General features: G+C 39.9%; 1 protein-coding gene and 1 long non-coding RNA gene across 5 annotated transcripts in view; one reads left to right on the top strand and one right to left on the bottom strand.

Moving 5' to 3' along the window:
- Window positions 1-18,255, top strand: part of LOC308399575 (thyrotropin-releasing hormone-degrading ectoenzyme-like) — a 285,055-nt gene that overhangs the window by 38,537 nt on the left and 228,263 nt on the right. For both annotated transcript variants that reach the window (XM_080886929.1, XM_080886930.1), the window contains one exon: window positions 7,626-7,902. In XM_080886929.1, the coding sequence (XP_080743055.1) occupies window positions 7,626-7,902 (277 nt within the window). The remainder of the gene's footprint in view (window positions 1-7,625; window positions 7,903-18,255) is intronic.
- On the bottom strand, window positions 7,735-15,127 carry LOC308399576. Of its 3 annotated transcripts, none has more exons than XR_013972207.1 (4): window positions 14,555-15,127; window positions 11,305-11,506; window positions 8,288-9,234; window positions 7,735-7,868 (listed from the first exon to the last, which is right to left on the bottom strand). It is a non-coding gene; the product is annotated as an uncharacterized lncRNA (long non-coding RNA). The 3 variants fall into 3 exon arrangements; XR_013972208.1 differs by lacking the exon at window positions 7,735-7,868 and having other exon boundaries at window positions 8,044-8,377; window positions 9,125-9,234; XR_013972209.1 differs by lacking the exon at window positions 7,735-7,868 and having other exon boundaries at window positions 8,044-9,234.

The following is an 18,255-nucleotide window of genomic DNA, read 5'->3' on the forward strand; positions in this document are numbered from 1 at the left end:
TACACAGCAGTCCTTTCAATATGAAGGAGGGGATTTGCAATTTGAGACATTGGTTAAAGAGATCACTGTGTCCAGTTTGGTGAGTGTGGGTGTGTGTTTGTGTGTGATGGAGAGTGTGAGGGATGGATATAGAAATGAAACACACTCACTGTGAAAAGCACCTGACTCAACAGTTTCCCCTTCACTCACATCTGTGAATCTAAATGAGGTGTGTGTTTCTGTCTCTCCTCTATGTGTGTGCGTGTGTTCGATGTGTCATTCACACACCTGCTCTCTTCTTCGGTGGTGTCACCAGACAATATAATGGCAAACATTACAGCAGGAAAATACGTCATTTCCATCTCATGTGCGTTTTTGGAGGCGACGCATTGTCACATGCATTAATGCATGAGTGTGTGTTTGTGTGTGTGTGTGTGTGTGTTTGTTTATCTGTTGTCGTTGTCCAGGGCAACGGTATAGGCCTGCTTGTCAATCAGGATTACTGTTACAACAAGCGTTACTTTGGCAGCAGTGACTGTTGGCAACCTGCTGGGTGTCACGTTAGTGTTGTGTGTGTGTGCGTGTGTGTGTGTGTTAATATTGGTGCTTCATTGAGTTTTAAAGCAGGAGTTTGTGTGTGTGTGTGTTGTGTGTGTGTGCGTGTGTGTGTTAATATTGGTGCTTCATTGAATTTTAAAGCAGGAGTTTGTGTGTGTGTGTGTGTGTGCACGTTACAGACTCATCCTCCTCTCTAATAGATACTCTCTTTATCTCGTCCCTCTCAGGCTTTCTCCATTATTCTCTCTCTCGTTCTTCCAGTCGGCCCCGCTCACCCCCTGTTTATTATTCCCGGGTTCTCTCTCTCTGTCTCCCTTTCGTCACCTCCTCCCTCCCTTCGTCCACTCCCCTCGGTCATCATGTCTCCATAGCTTGTGTCAGATTATTTTCTTCAATTTTCTTTCCTTCCTTTCTCCTCACCTCCTGTTTCCACTTTTCTTTTCCACTTCTTCTGCTTAACGTCTTTTCCTTCTCCTTCTCCTCTCCCAGCCCTAATATTCCAAGTGTCTACTTCTCATCGTCTGCCCCCTCTTGTTTTCTTTCAATCAGCATCCAAACTGCTTTGTTACAGCTGTTTCTCATCTTGGTTCTACCTCTGTTGTCTCCTGTATGCCTTTTGCTTTCTGCATTTTCTTCCTTCCTTCCTTACACTCTGCTCCAGCCCTCATCTTTGTCCCCTCTCCTCCTCCCATTTTTTTTGGTAGTAACAATTTTGTTTTATCATCTTCCTTTTGGATTTTTTGTGTCCTCTCTTCTTATTAGGCCACCTGAATTGCAACAGACACCCCGTCCTCTCCTCCTCCTGTTTCCCTCCTTTCATCGCTCCTCTCACAAACTCCAGGAGCAAAATGCACCATTGTGATAACAAAGTTTTCACAGGGATTATTTCCTCAGGTTTTAGCTTATTCCTGTGTCTGTCAGGTGACTGACAGACAAACGTAACGAAGCTCAGATATGGAAACATTCAGCTCGGCTAAAAGAAATCGAGAGGAAACAGAAAGTTTGCCCGTGTTTATTGTGGATTATCTCGCCGTAGATGCCGTTTCAAAAACTTGAAAAAAGCCGAAGTAAAAATGGCTCCCCGTGAAAACTTCTCCCTGCAGGCGGCCGACCTGTTGGCTCTGACTTCAGAGGATTATCCTTTAACCCCCTGAACCCTGATTCCACCTTAAATTTCTCCTTTGATAGGTTTGAAAGGTTCAAAGACTAAAACAAAATCCAGCTTCATATGACACCATCACATATTCTGTATGGATTTATTCCAAGGCGTGAGTTCGGTGTGTTGAAGCTTTGAAATCAGAGCCAGGGAGGAGATAAGTTCAGGGCAAATTCGAATATGATGAATTAAATTAAGGGTCTCTTCACGGGTAATTTAAAGCCACTGCAATTCTGCTTAACCAACCACGCTTAATGACTTAATTTTATTTTTGGAGGCAAATGGAGCAAATTGGGGTTAAAAGGGAAAGCTATGATTTGTATCGTTAAACGCTAAAGATTTGGCAGCTGGTAGAGATTATTTTGTGTCTTTGTGTTTAGGTACTTTTACACATCACAGAAAGATTATTTTCAATTGCACTTATTTATATTCGGTGGCTGGGAGGCCATGAACACACAGGAAAGCAGGAGGCAGGGAGAGCAGCAGCAGCATCAAGAGGAGGGATCAGTGAGAACAGATACACTGCATGGAAGGGAAGCTGTGGTTGAGGTGGGTTTCAAAGCAGCTTGCAGAGCAGCTTGAGGGAGTGGAAATGCAAAAAGGTACCTGCTGAGCCAGTGGTCATGGGCTGGCGCTGACATCAGCTCATTGGCTGGAATTTCTTCTAAGATGAACTTTGTGGCCTGCCTGAACTGATGCTGTCGAAGTATCAGTCAGCTGCTGCAGAAAAAAAGACAACTAGTGTCATCATTATCACGTGAGTGAGCCTCCTAGATTTACATCTGTGTATGTGCTTGCACAAATACACATTTATGTATGTTTTGTTCTCTCCAGGCATGTTATTCAGCAGTTCCAATCGATAGCGCTGTAGATTGCAGAGGCTCCCGCCTCGCAGTTAGACAAAGTAACCTAGCAGTAAGTTAGCTGGTAGTGGTACAGGTCGTCTACTAATCGAAAGGTCAGTGCTAGCCCTCTCTAAATAAAAGCAGGTGAAGTGAAGATAACTTGTAATTGGGGGCTAATTGGTGTTTCTCCCTAGTCCTGCATAGCTGCAAAGTTTGGAAGAATAACTGCACTTCGCTTCTCCTCTGTGGGAATATTAACGAGGATGAGTCGGCAAAAGGAAATCTTAAATAGTTAATAGCCCCAAATCACTTTATTTATGCCTTTCGCCTTACTTATTGTTTAATCTAAAAAAAACAGGAATATCAGGCTCAGTTTTTACTTCTGTGATGGTGAGATTAAAATATTTGTTTAAGGTTCTGTAAACTCCTGACAGGCAAATAATCCACCAGAATGTGATATACTGTGATACTCTTGCGTTGGTTATACAGTATGTTTAATGTGATGGTGTACAAAGGCTTTCAGACACAACCTGAGCATTTGAGCCTAAACTGCAGTTTCAGCGACTGAATGCAGTGAAATGAATGAATTATCTGCACCTCCTCTGTAGTGATGACGTACAGCCCTTCAATATTACGTCTCCAGGTCCAAGCCTCTGCTGCGTTGGCTGAACCTCTCATCCTTTCAATGTGCTGCAGTGCTGTGTGCCTTGTTTCTTGAAAAGAGATGAATCCTAGAAAGCTATTCGGTTGTCATTCTGCCTGTTTTTTTTATATACAGAACAATTCAAGCATAGTGCACCTTTAGGCGAGTTTTTAACCCCTTATTTGATATGTACAGCTTTTCATCAACAGAAAAACCAAAATAAGTTGCACAACACATCTTAAAACATTTGTTTAAATGCCCGATTTAGCAAATGCGATACAAATTAAAAACCATTTATGGAATTAACATGTGCTTAATTTTTTAAACACATTTGTCAGTTTGTTCAGTAAATGTATGTTTCAGACTCTAAAAGGTTTTAAAAGCACGTGTGGCCCTCAGGCTCACCGATAGTTTAACGCCTTTCAGAGTAACTAAAGTTTTAATATGAACATCAAATTCACATTATTATAGCAAATACTTCAGAGAAAGCAGCAACACGTGAATTACTAATACTCATGTCTGGATGGTGTCAGCTCAGAGGCTCTCTGGGTTGAAATTTTGTTGCTTTTGGTGCTTTTTTTTATGGCATCTGACAGCACATCGGGCACTTCTTAGGTCTTTTCCTCACCGATTCATGTTTGATTGACGCAGTTCCTCTAATGTCCACGTTAGGCTCCTTAATCTCTGTCTAACTTCTTTGTCCTTTTTCTCTGACCACCAGCCGATTACACCAGAACTGAAGTGATTTAAACATCCATGGCTAATGTCATGGTGGTCCATCTTTTACAGTTTATGCTCTCAATGTACTTTTCTTTTCTTTTAAATGAGCAGCCATGTAGTAACCATGCTCAGGGGGGCAAAAACATCAATAAATTAAGTTAACAATCTTAACTTCACTAACCATCCAAAACATCGCTGCTTAGTCTAGTTTTTCATCTTTGCTATTATTATGGGCTTTTTACTGTTTATTATATGCGATCAAACAAGTCACAGCATCATCGGGACATGCAGTGATAAGTTTGTAGAATCTCAGCATTTCACTCCCACAGTATCTGTTCTCATATTATCCCCAATAAAGAGCAGCCTTTGTAAGGCTGGAAATGGAGAGCTGAGAGAGAAACTCAAAGCCAAGTTTCAACACTAAGGTTGTCGAAACGCCTAAGAGCAGCTGTGAAGCATTTGGAAGTCCCAGTATTTTCAATCTTGTTCCCAGTGAAGAGAAATTGGTTTCTGTTGGGCTTTACAACAAGTTTGACTATGTTACACGTAAGGAGACACAGCAGGTTGGCTTCATGCTTTTGCCCTGAGGCAAAAAAGAAAAGCAGCTACGCGAGGTTTCATCAGACTACAGTGCAGCAGTCCTATTTATTTATTTATTTTTTTTGCTTTGTGTAAAATGTATTTATACTCCTCTGTGAGTCACTCTCATTCAGGCTGTGGACTTTACCTCTGACAACATGACTGTTCATGTTGTACAAGCTGTCCAGAGAGAATATTCCAGTTCTCTGGATGCAGATGAAGCTGTAGAGAAAAATATCTGGTTTGTTTCAACTCAGCTGTTTGACTGCATGTGGGAGTCATCTTCAAGACTTTGAGGAGTTTCAACATTAAAGCAAAGGTTTGGGAGCAAAAGAAGACAACTTTGGAGGACTGAAACAAAAATGTTCTTCATTACATCCAACAAAACATAAAATGATATCTGTATGGATTTATGTGTTTATCAATATTTAGAATTTAAATGATGTAGTCTTCCAATTGATTTCTTCAAATCTAAATTTCATTTAGCCATTGATACATTTTTTTTTGGTCCTGTTTTTAATTTTTCTTAGCAATTTGTGACACTGTGCAATTTTCATTAACTGATGCCTAAACCTATAAGAATCAAAACAAAAAAAACCCTATAATAATAATAATAATAATAATAATAATAATAATAATAATAATTATTATTATTATTAATAATATTAATAATAATTAATTTGCCTTTTTTGATATAATTTATTTCATTTTTTTTAAATTACTGGCAGTTTTGGACCAACAGTTGTTCACAATGCACATGAAAATAAAGTTGAGTTTTTTGTGTAATTTGTTATGAAAACTGAGCCTTTGGTTTGAAACAATGCACCAAAATTACAGGGAAAAACTGTCATAAACTGGAGCGATCTGAACACTGGCTGAACAGCTAGCTTTGGTCTGAAATGGATCCAATTAGAGGCAATGCAAATGATAGTCGACCTGAACACAGAGAGAAGTCGAACCCTGGCAGTGTTCAACCAAATTAGGAGCAGCCGTAGTGGAACAACAAGCAGCCATTTTTCCTCACCAGCTGCTTTAAAAAGCACATTTTCTCCTGCGTTGATGATGATGACAGCAGCCTGCTGTGATTCACTCAGGTATCACATATATGGATTCACACGCCCCAGCATGGATGGAGAAAGAGTTAAACAGTTAGACTGAATGAAAGAGGAAAGGAGGGAGAAAAATAGGATCAAGAGGAGGACGAGAGGACTTTGAGAAAAAGAGAAGAATGGAATAAAAGTAAAAAAGACTCGTGGCAACATAAAGGGACTGTGCTTCAACCTAATTAGACTGCAAATTTGTTTTAACGTATGTTTTAACTGGAAACCCCTCTTAACCCAATGTTGTAACCTTCCATTTAATGTGAACTTCCCCCTCCTAGGAAATGTATCTGCAGGTCGGGTTGAAGCCGCCAGCAATGATTAATCAGCGTGGAAGGTGATGGCATGGTTATGTCAACGTAGATTTTCCGCTGAAGCATAAATTGGACATTAATGGCATCTTCTCATTTCTTTTTACTTTGTTAGTTTCCTTGTGTTTTTTTCTCCTGTTTTTGTCAAATTCAGTCACTTTAATTTTAAACTGTGTAATTTTAAAACTCTATGTACTGTATATTCTGTGTATTTATTATCTCACTCTTATTGCCTGTTTATGCCCTGTCCTTATCTTCAACGTCATGCAGCTCTGTTGTATCTTAATTGCCCCTTGGGGATAAATAAAATCTTCTGATTCTGAAATAATCTGTTGTGCATCTCCCATGTTATATTCATGTTATTTGTCTTTTATTTAAAATTTTTGTGGTCTTATGTGGTCCTCCGTACACCATTCCTATGACTGGGCTCATAAAATAATGTGTAAAGCCTACATTGTTCCACAATTTAGAGAATACTAGTCTCACAATAAGATGTACAATTATTATGCCTACTTTTGGCTTGTGGCCTTTATCGGGATCATCATAACACATGTATATGATGGGCTTTGAACCACATGACCACATGCCAAAAGGCGTGTACTCCGTTCACTGATATGTGGCTGTACACGATTTGCATGTGCTTTAGAACTGTGGTCATGCCCATCATTCCTATTTTATGATACACTTCTTAATAAAGACTGCAACTTGAATGCATTGGTCTAGCAATTAATTTTCCCTTCAGATCTTTTTTCTCTTAACTTTGAAAGCAGGTGAAGTCAAAGCAACAACAACCTACTCTGCTTCTTAAGATTACTGGACTTGGAGGACTGCACTCCAACTGTGCAGTCCTCCAAAATGCCAACAGCACTCAAGCCAATGGCGAAGACTTGATATGTAAACTGAATGTCGGTTGGTTGACAGTTTGGTTTGAACAGGAAAGGAGAAATCAGTGAAGTTTATAAGAAAGAGGAAGAAGCATTGGGAAGAAATCACACCACACAATAGAGGACAGTTTTCCTTGTTTTCAAAATTGCCTTTAATTCATAACAGAAAAAGTCTTTGTGTCTTTGGACATCTCTCTTCTCTGTGGCAGTCTGCAACACCAACAGAAACGACACCAGCAGTGACATAGTTACAACAATGAGACATTGGTCTGTGGATTATGAGGTGAGAGGCCTCAGGAAGCTGTGGTTTGTCAGTCTTGTTATTTTAGCCGTAGTTTTCAACATGTCATATTTTAATTTAAAGGTTGGTAGTTCGAGCCACCACTCATCTTGACTTTATTCCTCTAGTCTGCAAGCCAAAGCATGCTTGGGGAGGATATTGAAACCCACTAAAACAAAAAGATGCATCCCTGAGTTACTGGGACCTGTTAGTCCTGCATGTGCAGAACAAAAGAATTGTATGAATTTGTGTGAGCTTTGTAAAGTGCTTTCCAGTGCTGTATAAAGCACTTCCATTTACTTGTCGATGTTGAGGTGTTTTCTTTCATTTTTACTGGCATTCATAACTGCTGATATCTCATTCTTTATGTTTATTTACCGCTAAACATCAGCTACGTTGCCAGTGACCTGTTAAGGGTTGTATTACCTTCACATTTAGCTCTTTATATGGAACTCATACATGTTTGCCATTTCCCAAATGAAAGTGGTTCACTGGTGAAGTCATCTTCTATAATCTTTACAAAAATTTTTTTTCTGGTAATAATCCTTTTATTCCTTTTTCTTTTCATAGCTACTTGGCAGTAACTCAGTTCAGTCCTATCCACGCCCGGAAGGCCTTCCCCTGCTTTGATGAACCTGTCTACAAGGCCACATTCTCCCTCACCCTCCGCCACGACCCACAGTACACCTCGCTGTCCAACATGCCGGTGGAGAGCAGCTCGCTGTTGGATGAGGACGGCTGGTTGACCAATCACTTTGCCCGGACGCCTCGCATGTCCACGTACTACTTGGCCTGGGCTGTTTGCAACTTCACCTACAGAGAGACGCAGACGGACAGCGGCGTGACGGTCAGTCCCAACACACAAACACTGACCACTACTGCTGTTGATGCTGTATTAGCCTGTTGAGGAAGTTATATCTCTTCTAGTGATGGCTTATTTTCAGAAAGCATGAGGTTTGTAACACAACTCACAGACTCACAGCTACAGGCGTAAAAAATTAAACGAAGAGAGAAGAAGCACAAACGAGTGCACCTAAAGGTAAACACGTCTAATAAACACAATAAATAGACACCAGACTAAATTCATGGAGGCAAAATAACAATCTCATGATCTAAATTGAATTATCTCTTTTCACAGAGCGTGGGAATTAAGCTTTTGTGGTGCTCTAATTCATTTTTTAAAACATTTCTGCTGTGATCTTGACTTAATGGTCTCATTATGTACCAAATACCAAATGTTGTTGATTCGGTGGCAGCCCCTTTCTTCTTTTCTTCTGTCATTGCTGCTCTGTTTTCTTCTGGGACTAATGTTTGTCTTGAGGCTGAGAGAAAAAACTCTTATGATGAAACCTGTGTGTATAAAACATGAAACACAGCAGTCTGTTCTCTCAACATAATGTCACATTTTAGCCCCCCGTTAATCTCCAGACTAAGTTTCATATCATTGAATCCTAATCTCTGGAGTTAAGACACTAAATATGAGCACAACCGTTTTCTTCAGACAGTAATTGGCATAATGAAGTCCTGATTTGGGAGTACGGGTTTTATATTTCAGTGTACCCAGAGAAAAGGAGGAGGACAGAATATCACTTTTGAATTCAACATAATTAAAGCAGTTTACCAGTGATGTTAGTGCCAATATGTATCATAATCATGCTCATGCAAATAAATAAACTGCTATCTAAATGTGGTTATGAAGATATCTGTGAGACTAGAATGTTTGGTGGTAACCCTATCCTACCTGAGCCTATCATTTGGAAAAAGTCAAAGTGGAAAAGTGGAAATGGCCTGTGGTTCTGTCATTGTGAGGTTTGGTTTATATTCTTTGGTTTTTTATTTTTATTATTTTGTTGGGAGTTTTATGCTATGAAGACTTTGGGTTTATCAATATTTCATTTCCATGTTTTAATATTTTTTTCTTGCCTCGTCAGTATCCCGTTGTATCGTGTTATCAAGTCTTTATTTTTGTTTTGTGATTCCCATTTTGTGTTTCTTTTTTACCTTGTGCATTTTCACTGGTTTGACTTTATTTGGTTTTGTCTTAATTAGTTTCAGCTGTGTCTTGTTACCTTGGTATTTCCACTGTTAGCTTGTGTACAGTGATGAACATATCCAGTTTGTCTTTTGTCTGAGCATCTGTTTACCTGCACTCACATAGACTTCACATTCGGATCCTATTCTGAAAAAAAGTGAAAATGTCAGTTAAAATTGGTTTATTCTTTGTTCTCCAGTCACCAAGTCTTGGGATAAAATTTTATTAAACCAAAAAATTCACAGCATTGCGGCTGCTATCATATTCAACAACCAGTACCAACTTAGGCCAAATGTGTCTCTGATGTTTAAACATGTTTAAACATTTTAACTTCCATAAACATGGTGTCATGATCTTGGGTCTTTTGACCCAGCGTTTTAAGTTTTGAGTTTATTTTGTTCATTAGGTTATCTAAGTTCATTTGTTATTAGATTCCCCTTGTGTATCCAACCCCATTAAGTCTCCCTTGTCCTTCATGTGCTTCATGTCTGTGTTTCTTAAGTTGTCATGTTTGCGTTTCATTATGTTTCCCATTTTATTTTGAAAGAGGTCCAGTGTTCCTGCATTTTGTTTTACTCTTCCCCTGTGGCGTTGTTATGTTCATGTTGTGTCTACTGTGCCTTTCTGTTCCATTTTTCAGGTCGCTATGTTCTGTCTCCCCAGTCTGTTAAGTTTACATGTCTTGAGTTCCGTCAGTGTGTTACCTGTTTTACTTTCACAGTCTGTCCTATGTTAATGTTTCTAGTTTTGCTTCCCTTGTCTCGTCCTGCCTAATTACTCTCAGCTGTGCTCTCCTCCTGTGGCTCATTCCCCCTCGTTATCCCTCAGTGTATTTAAGGCCCATGTTTCTATTTGTCAGGGTTGCGTCCTTCTATCACAATACGGCTGTGTGCAGGCAAGAGTAGGACCCAAACTCGCAGAGACAAAAAGTAAACTCAAAAAACACAGCTTTATTGCTGGTGTGGAGTGGGACACGAAAAACAATACAAAACTAAACTAGGAAAACTAAAGCACAAGGAGCCACAGGGAAAAATCACACAGCTATGAGGGAGGACGCAACCTTGACAAAGAGAAACATGGGCCTTAAATAAACTGAGGGACAACGAGGGGGAAGAGAGCACAGCTGAGAGTAATTAGGCAGGACGAGACAAGGGAAGCAAAACTAGAAACATTAACATAGGACAGACTGTGAAAGTAAAACAGGAAACACACTGACGGAACTCAAGACATGAGTTCCACATGGGAAGAGTAAAACAAAATGCAGGAACACAGGACCTCTTTCAAAATAAAATGGGAAACATAATGAAACGCAAACATGACAACTTAAGAAACACAGACATGAAGCACATGAAGGACAAGGGAGACTTAATGGGGTTGGATACACAAGGGGAATCTAATAACAAATGAACTTAGATAACCTAATGAACAAAATAAACTCAAAACTTAAAACGCTGGGTCAAAAGACCCAGGATCATGACACATGGAGTCGCCTTTATTCATGTTGACCAGCACCAACTCCGTCAATCTGCTTCATGTCATAGACTGAATGTGTAGTCTGGGGTCAAGCTGAAAGTAAATGATTGTGACATTAGCTGGTGCTGTTTGCTTTAAGCTCAATCTCTGCCATTTTTTCATGTGAAACGTATCTAGGACTTGACCAAATGTTGTAGTTTAAAGTATTGTTGCTTTATCTTAGGTCTACATATCATAAAGGTGCCATAAAGTGTGTCCTTTGTGGTCTGCTATATCAGGCGGTGTAACTGGCAGTAAATCTCCATCATTAACAATGACAGCACCTGATGCATTGTCGTCTCCTCTGCCTCATTTTTATTCCAAATTTTTAGTTTGCTTAGAGATTATTGCTCAAACACAAAACGTCTTAGACTGAAGACACAGGAGCTGTGAACCAACAGATATGCAAGTATGTAGTAAGCAAACAGTTTTTGGCTTTTTTTAGATGCTATTGACATTATTGTAACCATAATTATTCACACATGGAGTGGGTTATAGTTAGCAATATATTCAATTCAATTTTATTTATATAGCGCCAAATCACAACAGAAGTCGCCTCACTTTTGATATCCTTATCAAAATTTGTGGAATTTAAAGATTAGGACATTTCTATATAATGACAATCGCTCGATTCATTTAAAAAAAACAACCAAAACACTCCATCAGTGCTTTAACACACAAAGGTCAAGTACTTTTCAAACGTACATAATGAAAACCTGCAGTGAGTTAGAGTACTGCTGCAGCTGATCTGGCCTCCACAGTCACTCAGTCTTAATCCAGATGTCATGGTTTGGGACGAGTTGGATGGCAAAGTGAAGGAAAAGCAGCCAACAAGCAGGGGCGATTCCAGGTTTGTTTACTTTTTAAACGGTGGCTTACAGGGGATCAAGAACCAGTCACGGCTGGCCTGTGGGAAATCAGAAAAATTCAATCAGAAATAAAGACAGCATTGAAAATTGGCTTAAGGAACGCTGCACTCTCCTCTGTCCCGCTACAGGTAACATGGCAGCAGAGCATAACAGCGGAAGAGGCATTTAGATCCTGTACTGAAGAAAAGCAGCAATACTCAATGTTATTATTGCATCAGTCGTTGATTCATGAATGAGTAAGCTGCTTCTGTTTCAAAGCTGGAGCTTGTTTTATTACTTTTTGTACTAATCCCGGTTATCTCAATATATATTATATCCCAAAATGTTAGATTTGTATCAAATATTATTATTTTAAATTATTTGCAATACCAGTTATTGAACATGTCAAGCATGTCTAAGGAGTACAAAGTATAAGATTAGCATTAGTACTACTAATTTAAAATAGTGAATTGTCATATTAACCTTGGCCAGAGTTATATAAGAATTAGTAATAACTTTGTCACAGGTTTTTCAACTTTTAGCTGAGTGTGATGTCATAGAAAGAATAATTCTTATGTGGACATCTCTGGTGTGCTTCATTGACCTGCGATTCAAATCTTCTGTTTACAGAGGAGCAGGCAATCAGGAGAAAGTTGTGGTGGATTATTTTGAAATATGACTCATTCCAAGCTACCCTAACTCCACGGTGATTAAATGTAACTGTACTACAGTGCAGCACTTGAGTAAATGCAGTAGTTACTTTCAAGCATTCTTGCTTTCCATGTTGTCATCCAGTAGCATTGGGTTGACAGGCTGACAATACTGCAGCCCAGTAGCTTTGGGAGGACCCCAGGGGGCAATTATACTTGAAGGGGGGAGGTTCCACTGCTTTAGACACTCCTCTGCCAAGAGCTCAGCATGTGTTGGAGTCTCTTCAAGACTGTTGGAGAAACTCCAGGAGAGAATCTCATGGAGCTGGCTGAGAGACTGAGGAGTGTGCAGAGCTTTTCTAAACCAAATAAGAAACCTACAATTTGAAACAAATTTCCAGTTGTTAACATGTTTGTCCTTTGAAGACATTTCCATATTTTATTCACTTCAGTATTGATCCACAATGCAGAAGAAAAACTCTTCAGCAGGTCTGTCAGGACTTTACATGACTGGTAGTGTATGTAAATTTATTTGTAAAAACTAATAGTAATCATCTATAAATAAATGTATAATAGCAAAAAGACCTAGTTTTGTTGCTGTGCCTTGCTCTGCTGATGTTGCTGTGATGCGTTTTCATCTCTACACTGTAAAAAAAAAAAAAAAAAAATCCTAAAATAACAGTAATATTCCGGCAGCTGGGGCACCAAAATAATACCATAAAATAACAAAAAATAACTTTCTTATGAAAATACAGTTATTTTCAGTAATGACAATACAGTTTGTTGCCCTAATTTTACATGGGATTTTGCCTTTTTTAGGTGCTTTTAAACATTAAATTAGGAACATTTTAATGTGATTAAACAATGAAATTACCTATAAACAAGGTCAAAAAATGCGGCAATATGAATAACAATACTTAATGTACAGAAATATACAGTTAACAGTTGGTTTAAATAATAATGGATTGCATTCATATAGGGCTTTTTGAGACCCTCAAAGTGCTTTACAATTCCACTTTATAATTCCCCTCTGGCCATCACCAGTAGGTGGTAGGTGAAGTGTCTTGCCCAAAGACACAACGACAGAGAGTGTCCGAGCCGGGGCTCGAACCAACAACCTTCTGATTACAAGTCGAACTGCCAACTCTTGAGCCACAATGGCCCTAAATAACAATAATAATAATAACTAGAAAGCGAAAATTTCAGAAGAAATTTTAAGTGTGCCTATGCCGCTACTAATCAGTGTAGTTTGCCATTCATACGGCTACAGAGAGCAAAACTCAGCAGAGCAGCCATTCTCCACCATGATCTATGGTAAAACCAAACACCGCTCGCGCCTCACAGATGACAGCTTACAGTTTTGTGTAAAGATGAGGTGACTTCGTACAGCCCGTGGTACAAAGTCCCATTGTACCACGGCAGACCCAACAATGTTTGCATGAACACGCTTTGTAGCATTACTTTATTGACCACTTTTCACACATGGTTGCTGTACCCACACAGCCGGCTGTAGCTTTTCATCTCACAGCCCAACACACACCAAAAAAAAAAAACAGCCGAGAGAGCACAGACTTTACGCCTGAGAGGCGTGATTGCAGATGCCGCTCAGGTGGGTCCACCTCCCCTGCAGCAGCACTGCAGACCACGGCCGCCACACACATCAAACATGTAAAATAAATATTTGTGCACTTTTGCATTCACTTTTTGTTTTTTGTTATTTTTACACAGTGTTCTGAATGATTAACAATGGTCTACAGCCAATCTTGTGTATTAGTATACAAACTTTGGTTGTAAGATTCAGATAACTATTTAATAAAAGCTAAATATTTTATATGAGAGCAAGAAAGAAAAGTATATCTTTGTGTCCCCCTTTCCCTGTTAATGCCCTACATGGACCCCTGGCTAAAGCTTTGCTAGACCCGCCCCTGCACAGTTACCAGCTGTCAGCTACACAAAAAAAGGAGCTTGGTGTTATTTGTCTCTCAGAAACAGTTGATAACTTTCCTTCAACTCATTCATGTCACCTAAAAGGTAAACCTGTTTCTCCATCACCAGTTCAGCTCTGATGATTCAGTAAGGACATCTCCTGGTTTCGACCAGCCCTTTTTACAGCTGTGGCTCCAGCAAACATCAGCTGATACTAGAAATTAAAATCAAATGAATTCTAACAACAGCTTATCAAGCTTAAATGTGCTGCTGTTGTTTAGCGCAATAAACAAACGAGAGAAAAGCCGATCATTGGTCAGTTTCGTGATTGAAGTTTCAACAGGCGAGAGAATGACAGGGGAGGCTGTCATAAAGTTCAACATCAGTAACTTAGTGCAAACACAGCTGTATAGAAACTCCGTCGTGCTAGCTAGCAGTAAGTGATTGTAAAAAGTCAGCACAACGAAAATAAACTACACCTAAACTCGGTTTATATGTGACCCAAATAGAGTGCAGTTCATAAGTTCTTACCTGAAATTCAGTTAACCTGACGCTCCGACCGGCAGCCGCTTGCTTCTCCTGCCTTCGGTTTCCCTTATCCACGATTGAGCTCCGCGTTAGCCACCACCGGTCTATCGGCGGCCGCCTCGCATGTGTCTTTCCCCGCATGCCCTTTCTGTCATACACCAGTGGCTAGCTGCCCTCTGTTGTAGCTCCGCGTTAGCCACCACCAAGCAACTCAGTTAATTTTTCCACATTGACCAGCATCTGGACAACCACCTTTCACTGTTTATACCATTACTAAAATGAATCATTGGCCCATATAAACGGAGACACAGGCTATTTGTGAGCGATCGGGGGGTGAAACGAGTGTAAGCTGCCTCACTGAAAGCCAAGCCCGGGTGCTTTCGAGCGAAGCGGCGCTAGCCGTGCTAGCTAGCTAGCAGGCTAGTAGCAACATAGAGAGAACTGTTGCTAATATGGGAAGTCTTGATAAAACGAGCAGATATTTGAAGTTTAGACAGCTACATTCTCGCCTGAAAATATCTTAAAAGTTTATTTTGTGACCTAGAAACACGAATAAGAGGAATATAAAAACGAAGTGGCAGCTGCCATTGTTTCACTCGGTAGAGGCGTGCTATGAATTGTGGGATATGGAGTTTTCCACCAAGCATACACCCTTTCCCTTACCGCAACTATTCAATGGTTCGCGCAACCTTAATACTTCCAATGGCTCCTGAAAGCAGCGAGGCTGTGCGCGCCGTTGATATTCTCGTCACTACGGTAACGCAAATATGGGTAGACAGGCCGTACTACTCCCGGCATACCACTAGAGAGAGCCAACACACCACAAATGAAGTCTGTTTCTTTGGGGCCAAAAGTTGAATCTTTCTCATGGGCTTAGAAATGGGCCAAAATTTGCACTAAAATCTAAATATATAAAAAACTATAAAAGTCATAAACACCAAAAGTCATAGCATACTAGTCCAGACCCAGCCGCACAAAATGATATAATATATGTAACCATTGTCTCAAAACTGTGCGGCACATAAGCGCGGGAAAATTTTCACAAAAATATTAATATTAAAAAACTATAAAAGTCATAAACACCAAAAATCATAACACACCATTCCAGATCCAGTCGCACAAAATGATATAACATATGTGAACCTTGTCTCAAAACTGTGGGGCGAGTTACGCTGCAAATTTTCAGGCGGAAACTGAATAATAATAATAATAATAATATGAAGAATAATAAATCCGAGAAATAGTAATAAGTGTGCCTCTTGGCATAGGCACACTTAATTATTTGATGTAAAAAAAGTTTATAAGAATCATTTTATTTATTTTTCCATAGCATCCATCCATCCATCCATCCTCATCCGCTTTATCCGAGACCGGGTTGCGGGGGCAGCAGTCTAAGCAAAGAGGCCCAGACCTCCCTCTCCGCAGCCACCTCCTCCAGCTTATCCGGGGGAACACCAAGGCGTTCCCAGGCCAGCCGAGAGATATAATCTCTCCAGCGTGTCCTGGCTCTGCCCCGGGGCCTCCTCCCGGTGGGACATGCCTGAAACACCTCACCCAGGAGGCGCCCAGGGGGCATCCTTGTCAGATGCCCGAACCACCTCAGCTGGCTCCTTTTGATGTGGAGCAGCAGTGGCTCTACTCTGAGCCCCTCCCGGATGGCCGAACTTCTCACCCTATCTATAAGGGAGAGGCCAGCCACCCTTCAGAGGAAGCTCATTTCTGCCGCTTGTATCCGCGATCTCGTTCTTTCGGTCACTACCCACAGCTCGTGGCCATAGGTGAGGGTAGGGACGTAGATCGACCGGTAAATTGAGAGCTTCGCTTTTACTGGTTCCATAGCATTACATTTGAATTTAACAGTTCAATCTTTCAAATAACAGACAAATATTTGTGAAATTATGATACATTTGTGAATGTATTTTAACAATCTAAATATGCATATGTACAGACAAATACATTTAAAAAACAAGAAAATTATGTTTTATTACATTTACAGTGATTTTACGTTAATTTACATTTGAAATGTAAAATCACAGTCTATTTATGTAACTTTAATGATGTTCTAGAAGAACAGTACAAAACTGTAAAATACACAGTAAAATACTTTTATATTACATTTTTTTTACAGTGTAGAGCCACAGTGCTAATAGCTAGAGTACTTCTTTCAGCAACAAAATACACAAGCTCCTTCTTAACTTGATATAATGAGGCAATAATATCATCATGGTTGACGTTAACAGACTTTGTCATGTTGATAAAATGATACTTTAAATATGCTGTCGCAAGACAACAATGCTTAATATCTCAAGCTAATGCTGTGGTTAAATCGCTGTATCAGGACTGCTGAGTTAAAATCATTTACTCTAAAGTCTAAATATAGAGACAACAGTTTAATATCCGAATATGATGTAATTAAGTCGGATTGAAACATTTATCTGGGGATGACATGGTAATTAAGATGTGAACTTCAGATACCATTTTGGTGTCTTGAGATAACAGATAATTAGCTTGCTTCTTTACAGGTCGACATGGTTTTATTACATTCTTATTCCTCATTGGAGTTGTGTCAATTTAGCTCAATGTGTTAGAAGGCCAGTGGACCAAATCTGAGACACACGTGAACAATCTGTGACTGCCACATGTGGGTACATGGACTCCCTGAGCTTCTCCAACATCAATCCCACCTTCCTGCAATGTCGATTTTCAACAAAAGGCAAATATTTGTGCAGGAAATCATAGAGCGTAATGTTTTGTAGTCCTCTTATTTGTGAACTATGTTGCCATTAGAAAACTCCTTTAAGGCTTCAACGCAACGTAATTTATTATTCATGTGTGGCTCATACAGATTATTACTTTTTTTTGTTTTACCTGAAAATATATTAGAACCATGTACAGTACTGTGCAAAAGTCACCCTTCATGTAACATGTGTAAACATATGTGGAAAGGCAAAAGAGAGCCAAAATTGGGTATACCCACCTTCATTCTTCAGTACAGCCTGAACTCTCTTAGGCAGACTTCTTTAAAATTTCTTTAAGTAGTCTTCGGGAATATTTCTCCAGGATTCTTAAAGGACATTCAAAGCTCGTCTGTTTTTTCATCATTTTGCTCTACTGCCTGTCAAGATGATCACACACTGCTTCAGTAATGTTAAAGTCCATGCTCTGGGGAGGCCAATCCATGACTGATAGTGTTACATTTGTGACTTTTCCACTAGCACCTACTTGGGTTGACTCCACTCAACCACCTCAATGTATGGAACATAAATAACACAACAATGTATACCTGCTGCCAAACCAATGGTACGTGGCAGCACCTCATTATTGAACCACAGTGTTGGTTTCTGTGCAGCGATTTCTCTCTTTGCCAGGATTCAGTTTGGATTTTTCTGAAGGTGTCATTCTCCTGACTCATCGAGTGATCCCCACTGACTGTCCAGTTGGTGGCATGCAGTCTGTTGATGTCACATTTTTGTCTCAGATTGTTTGGAGCCCCCGGGCGAGTAGGTACTAAAAAAGTACCTGGTACCAGATACTACAGCCTAGTAATCCCTAAAAACTGAGTCAAGTCGAGTTGAGCTGAGGACCTGCTAGGGGAGAAGGGTTAATTGCATGTTCTTATATCAGGCATTGTCAGTGTGTTTGGGATCATTTTCATGTTGTATTGCATGGTGGATCAAAATCTGACTGTGCATCTCTACATTTAC

The sequence above is a fragment of the Rhamphochromis sp. 'chilingali' genome (assembly GCF_963969265.1).
Source record: "Rhamphochromis sp. 'chilingali' genome assembly, chromosome: 7".
Classification (NCBI taxonomy): Eukaryota; Metazoa; Chordata; class Actinopteri; order Cichliformes; family Cichlidae; genus Rhamphochromis; species Rhamphochromis sp. 'chilingali'.